The sequence below is a fragment of the Galeopterus variegatus genome, unplaced genomic scaffold (genome assembly GCF_000696425.1).
Source record: "Galeopterus variegatus unplaced genomic scaffold, G_variegatus-3.0.2 Scaffold7885, whole genome shotgun sequence".
NCBI lineage: Eukaryota > Metazoa > Chordata > Mammalia > Dermoptera > Cynocephalidae > Galeopterus > Galeopterus variegatus.
The window spans coordinates 82,036-89,047 of NW_007733996.1; the positions used below are offsets into that span (position 1 = coordinate 82,036).

The 7,012-nt window shown below is 55.2% G+C and overlaps 1 protein-coding gene across 1 annotated transcript in view; it reads left to right on the forward strand.

Annotated features, from left to right (window-relative positions):
• Positions 1-7,012, forward strand: part of DYSF (dysferlin) — a gene marked incomplete at both ends in the record, with an annotated part of 98,712 nt that overhangs the window by 81,882 nt on the left and 9,818 nt on the right. The window contains 2 exons of the mRNA XM_008592399.1: positions 2,734-2,827; positions 3,330-3,407. Of these exons, the coding sequence (XP_008590621.1) occupies positions 2,734-2,827; positions 3,330-3,407 (172 nt within the window). The remainder of the gene's footprint in view (positions 1-2,733; positions 2,828-3,329; positions 3,408-7,012) is intronic.

Below are 7,012 nucleotides of genomic sequence, written 5' to 3' on the forward strand. Positions count from 1 at the left end.
ACGGTTTTGGGCACATGGCCTTTGGGTCCTTCCCTGACTATAGCATGACACCCCTCCCTGTTGTCCTGCTCTCATATGTGTGTGTGTCTGTGTGTGTGTGCGTGAGTGTGTGTGTGTGAGACAGAGAGAGAAGAAAAAGAGAGAGAGCACCTCCAAATAGAAGACACACTGCCTGGAGGCACTTGCTTGCCTGCTTGATTGATTTTCATTTCTGCCCATGGCTGTGGCTCCTTACTGAAATGCCCACTTTTCTAGCTTCCTGGAATAATTCGGAACAAACATGAGATATATGGACACCACCCTCAGCACAACTACAGACTTCATAGTATCAAGGCCTATGCCTTATTTCTCTCGTAAGATCATTCATAACATTTATTGAGCATTTACTGTGTGCCAGACAGTGGGTAGGAATTACATGTTTTCTATCATCTTTAACAATCACAGCAACTTTCTAAGCTAGGTATTGTACTGTATAATTATCCTAAATTTACAAAAAGATTGATTCACAGAAGTTAAGCAACTTGCCCAAAGTCACACCGTCCGTAAATGGCAGGGCCAGAATTGGAGCCCAAGTTTTTGGGTTTTAGAGCCCATGTTGAAGTTGTGGCCAAAGGAAGTGGGGGAGGTCACTGTATCTCCCTGTCAGAAAGGGGAATGTCCTCCAGAGCTGCCCAGTTGTAGCAGGACCTCAGGGATACCCCTGGGAGAGCAGAAGGGCATGTCTTTCCTGAGTGTGTATTTGGGGCTCCCTGCAGGGGTATGCAGAGGAAGACCCGCCTGCCTTTAGGATACAATTCTTTGTTGATCCAGCATGACAAGGGTAGGCTTCACCTCGGTGTCCTACAGTGACCTGAAGATGGGGAGGACTGGGATGGTCAGGTTCCGGCTGGGGAACAGCGTGAGGTCACCATGGGAGCGAGTGTGAGTTTAGGCAGCTTTGAGGAGTGTGGCCTGCCTGAAGCCTAGGGCTGTGTTTGGGGGAAGCAAGCCTTGGTGCTGGATGGGAAAGATGGGGTGGGTCCCCAGGGATCTGATCAGGACAAGGCTGGATTGGCCCTTCAGGTGTAAGAGCCACTGCAGGATTCAGGCCAAGGAGCCTAGTGGTGATTGTGGGTAATGAAGCTGGTTCTGGCTTAAGGGGTGGGCTGGTCCAGAAGTGGGAAGACAGGCGTCCAGGGAGGCTTCCTGGGGACGCGGGGGCCTGGGGCTAGGCCCTGAGGGTGGGCATGGTTTGGAAAGAAGGGCACAGAAGTGGCAGTGTGTCTTGTATTTGCAGGTACTTTTGGCCCTTCAGGTGTAAGAGCCACTGCAGGATTCAGGCCAAGGAGCCTAGTGGTGATTGTGAGTAATGAAGCTGGTTCTGGCTTAAGGGGTGGGCTGGTCCAGAAGTGGGAAGACAGCCGTCCAGGGAGGCTTCCTGGGGACGCGGGAGCCTGGGGCTAGGCCCTGAGGGTGGGCATGGTTTGGAAAGAAGGGCACAGAAGTGGCAGTGTGTCTTGTATTTGCAGGTACTGGGGAACTTCATAGCTCCAGGGCCCAAGGAGAGGTCAATATTCCTGGGAAATGGCTCCAGCCAGGGTGGAGGTCAGGGAGTCCAGCAGAAAGTTCCTGAGAATGGGCTACTCTGGGAGGGTCTGGGAGGGAGGAACAGGCCATCCAAGGAAGAGGCCAGGGTTTTCTTTTGGGGATGCATGTGCATATTTACATGATAAGGAGAGGGGCTGGGCAAGGAAGCGGAGCAGAGACACCTCCTTACTTAACCCCGCTGCCTCTGCAATGGAGCAGGTGACAGTCTGGGGAGAGGGCAGGAGGCACAGGAGAGAGGAACCTCAAGAAATCTAAGAGACTGCAGTGGGAACAGATGGCATGGGGCATCTGGGAAATTCCCCGGCTCTCCCCAGTCCCCCTGTGGGGTGTGGCTTGGGCTCCTGGCCCTGGAAGGGGGGTGGGCCTGAAGGAGTGCCCTGGGGAGGCTGGCGTCTGGCCCAGGTAAGTGGTCTGGTCTTGGTGCTCCCCAAAGTGGTTTGTGGCCCAGTGGTTGGAGCCCAGTGCTAATGAGGACAAGGTTACAGGGCTGACCGTCTAGGTTTATGCACAGTAAACTGTAGATTGGCTTCTGAGCCTGACAGTAGACCCACCCTGCTCCCATCCTGTCCCTGGCCCTGCTCTCAGCTTGAGCCCTCCTCACCCTCAGCACAGTGGGAACTGGTGAGAGGTGTTGTGTGCAGTGCAGCCTCCCCCCCAGAGCTTGGGACCTGGCTCAGTGACTGTGTGTCCCTGATACTGCACTGTCTCTAAACGCGCAGAGGGTGGACAGAGAAGGGGACCCAGAGATGCTAACCTGGGACCTCCAGACTTGGGCTGTACTGGACTTGCCCCTCATGGGTAGACTCCTTTTGACTCTCTCCTGGATAGCCCCCTAGAGTCCTTTCTTCTACCAAACTCCAGCTTCATCGGAACAACTCAAAATTCTACTCTGGCTTGTCTGGCCTTCACTAGGCAGGGTGGAGGATTTCCCACAGTCCTTCGGTGCTTTGACAGTGGAGTCTGGGGATGCTTTGGGAAAGCACGAGCTTCCCCAGAGTGAAATTAGAGGCCAGTGGCTCAGCTTTCAGCAGCTGAGTAGTGTTGTCTAGGGCTCTCCAAGCCTGGGGGCCAAGTTCTTGGGCCAGTGTCTCCTCCATGCCAGGGTTCCAGGGTCAGAATTTGACATGACCAGCTGTATGTCTCCAGGGTGGTGTGGTGGACGACAGGAGTGAAGATTCCATATCCGTGTCCACCTTGAGCTTTGGTGTGAACAGACCCACGATTTCCTGCATCTTTGACTGTAAGTGATGCTTGGAGGCATCTTGGGTGATATGGGTATGTAACCTTATACGTCTGTTTGTAAGGAGTTACATGGTCTGGCTGTATGTGGGGGCTCTGGAGAACTGAGTCTGTGTGCTTTTTGGTGGGCTAGTGTCTTTGGTGTGTGTGTGTGTGCATGTCTGTGGTGTAGGCATCAACTCATGCATGAGACTGGGCCCTGTGTGTTCTGGCTGCCTCGTCTGTCATCCCTTCAGCCTCTCCTTCTCCTCCTCCTTCTATGCCCCCTCCCCTGAGCTCTAACCCGGCCCAAGGACACATGACTCAGGGGTCCTTCTTTGAGCTGTGGTCCATTCTCCTGTTCCTGGGAGAGACGCACTCCCGCATCGTGGCCTATGGCAATTCTGTCGTTCAACCCCTACGTCTGCTGCTCTCACCAGGGACAGACTCCACCCTCCCCTCTAGCCCCAGCTTTTAGCCACCCCAACCCTCACTCCAGCATCTCCGTTTCTTCCTTGGTGAAGATGGGAACCGCTACCATCTACGCTGCTACATGTACCAGGCCCGGGACCTGCCTGCGATGGACAAGGACTCCTTTTCTGGTAGGTGGGAGAGAAGGAGGGGAGCCAGAGACCATGGACTGAGAGACGGGGCCGGGTGCTTCGGGCCTTCAGGCAACAGGGAACATGGCCTGATGATTCTCCTTGTGGGTGGGGAGTTGTGTTTGCTGGGTGCTGTTGCTGGGGTCCTGTGGCTTTCTGGTCATCAGGTGTAGCAGCCTCTTGTCCATGGCCCGTTTGGCTTCTCTGTAGGATTCGGCTGACTCTCCCCTCCTTTTGGAAAAGTCCCCCGACTTTTGTTCTCAGGCCACCACCTTCTCCTGGGTCTCCTGCAGCCTCCTCCTCTATCTGTGTCATTGCACATACTGCATGACCTATGCAGTTCGTCCTGTCCACGCTGAACTCCTGGTGACCATGCCCCTCCCAGGTCCAGGCCTCCTCTGCATTCCTCAACTCGGTCCTGGGGGCCCCGGGCCAGCAGCTGTCCATTACCCAGGCTGGGAGCCCTCAGTCACCCTGTCCTGTGGATTCTGCCTCCTGCGTCTCTCCCAGGTCTGTCTCCTCTTCAGCGTCATGCTGCTGTCTTGCACTGGCCTCGGTCATCTCCCAGCCTCCCTGCCATCTTCCACACTGCCCCAGACACACCTGGTCACATCAGTCCTGTGATTTCAGATATAGACCCTGACAGATAAGCCCCGACTCTTCGCCATGTCAGCTAAGTCCTTTAAGATCTGTCCCTGGGGCCTCGCCTGCTGCCCAGTTCCCTCTATCCGCTAGCTCCAGCCCCACCAGCTTTTGTCCACATCTGCCAAGATTTTCCATATGCCTGGCCTTCGCCCTCAGTGCTCTCTCTGCTCAGAATGCACTCCCTCTTGATTTCTAACCCAGTGAACTCCTCATCCTTCACGACCCAGCCCAGAAGCCCTCTGATTCCTCCCTAAGCCAGGCTGGTTGCTCCTCAGCACTTGGCTGGCACCTCCCGGCACCTCTCTCAGAGCCCTTGCCCATGGCACAGATCGACTGTATTTGTCTCTCCACATCCTGCCTGCACTACCACAAGCTCCCCCAGGAAGGGGCCTTGTCTTACCCTTGAGCCTGTAGCACTTGGTATCTAAACAACGAACCCTTACTGAATGCTCACCGTGCCAGGCATTTTTCTGGCATTATTTCATGTCACCCTTACAGTGGTCTTAAGAGATAGGTGTTCAACACCCCCATTTTACAGGAGAAGAAGCTGAGACTCAGACAGGTTAACTAAACTACTTGAGTGGAAATAGCTGACAAGTGACAAAGCTGGGAACTGAGCCCAATCACCCTCCAATGCCTGCTGTTCAGTTGAGTAAAATTGAGTTCTATGAGACTGACCTTCTGGTCACAGAATGGCTCTGCAGCCTCCGTCCATCTGCCTTGCTGTCCTTCCCAGCCTCTCTCCTCCCCCATGTGGGGACCACTGTTTTCCCCTCCCCAGCAGCTGTGGTCCCCGCGTTCCTTTCCTCTGTGTGACCTGTTGTCCAGCCTCATGCAGCCAGGTGCAGAGTGAATGCAGTAGCTTCTCTTCTTTGCTTTGGGGCCAGGGTCCTGAGAGCACCCTCTGCAAAGTGTATGTAAAACCAGCACACCGGAACAGGCAGGACAGGGGCAGATCTGCAGCAGCAGCTTCCTGGGAAACTTGGCCAGGAGTCTGACAATTAGACCTAACCCCGAGAAAAAAGAAATGGACAAGTTCACAGCCTCGCATCCTCTCCCTTCTAGGGAGGGCATGGGAGTGAGGGTGCAGGCAGCTGTTTGTGCAGGGTGGGTGGCCAGTCAGGGCCCAGGTGGAAGGCCCCTGTCCTCTCCGGGCCTGGCTGGCTGGGGACCCTGCAGGGATGGAGACCTCCAAGAGACCAGAGTTAGGAGCAGTTCTTCCCTGTGGGGACTGCAGCAGCAGGGTCAGCCTGGCATTGGCCTATGGGAGACGTCACACTTTCCATCCCAGCCCCACCCCCTCCCCCAAATAAACATCCTCCGAGCTTTGAGGGCACTGCCCAGGGCTTTCTCAGAGGCCATGAGCTTCTGAATGAAAGGCCTGATTGAGCAGCTGCTGGAAAGGGAAACAGCAGCCAACATGGGCGAACCTATAAAACCCAGAGTGTTTATTTTCACTCCCAAACCCTAAACCAAAGCAATTTCTCCCCTGGAACTGACCCTGGGGTGGCTGGCGGCCGGAGGTTGTGCAGAGCCATCGGCTGGCATTTCTCTGAGGAAACTCATGTGTGAATCCAGAATGTCTGGGGCCAGGGGAGGGTCTAGCACAGTCTGTCGCTGGTAGTGCCTTCCAGCTGCCTGCCGGTGTCTGGGGCAGAGAGGGCCCTCTGCGGGAAGTGCTCCGGCCACTCTGACCACTGCTCTGGGCCTTTCCCAGGCTCTTGAGTCCCTGTGGTGGGCTCCCATGGCCATGTGCTATGCTCTCTGCTGTCCCCTATATAGTGGGCCTTGGGGCTGTCCAGAAGCCAGGTCCATGCCTGCTCTTTCTTCCTAGCTGAGGATTTGAGGGGATACTCAGGAGTTGCCCAGGAAACACTTGCTGAACAATATGGCCATCCGGGTGGCCTGAGGATTGTGTCTCTGGTGGATTTTGAGTGTATGGCCAGCATCAATGCTCTGAACCAATGGCAGGGCGTCTGCAGCATGTGCTTGTGTGCTTATGAGTGTGTGTGCCCTGTGTAGCAATTAGGCATAAAAAGTGTAAAATGATGCTTAATTCCAATGACTTCTCTTTGATATTGGGATGGGGATGGCCCTGCTTTGTGAGCATCTGTTGTATATCCTGGATTTGCTTTGGACTGAAAAGCTGTGACTTGAGAGGACTTAAAAATCCCACATCATCAACACCATACCTAGCTCTGTCCTGCCCACCCCTTTGGTATGGAATGGGCAGCATGGCTTCCCTGAGCAGCAGTTTGAGCTGAGTGGCTTTTCATGGTAGACTGATATCTCTCAGAGGTAATCAGGGAGGAAGCTGTTTGCTTCACCAAATTGTTCCCCAGGGGGTCCTGCTTTGCCCCCTCCTCCAGGTGAGAACTGCTGCTGTGGCTGGAGGGAGGAGCTCTGCTTACAGAGCTGCCACCCCGCACGGAGGACCCTCAGGTGGCTCCCTTGAGAGGTCACTACATTCCGGGGGTGAGCCAGAAACTTCTCTTTGAGGGGCTCAGGGGGCCTAATTTGGTTAACCAAGCCAATGAGAGATGGCTACTAGACCAGATACCACATTATTCATTAATTTATAGGGGTGGGGCATCTGTCAAGAAAGCAGAAGGTCCTGTGCCCTCTTTGCCCTCCTGGCTCTTGGGAGGTCACAGCTGTGTGCCAGTTGGGTGGTCCTGAGGGGTGTTCCTGCCAGGCCAAGCCATAGAGAGGTCTGAAGAACCATAGCTGCCCCCCAGCTGGGGCCACCTCTTGGTGACCAATGCTTTAGTATCCCTCAAGATCCCAACTCTGGGGCCGGCCTGGTGGCGCACTACTACAGTGCGCCGCTTGGGAGCACGGCGGTGCTCCCGCCGAGGGTTCGGATCCCACATACATACCGGCCGCTCACTGGCTGAGCGAGGTGCGGGCGCAACGCCGAGGGTTGCGATCCCGTTGCCGGTCCCGGTCCGGTACGGGCG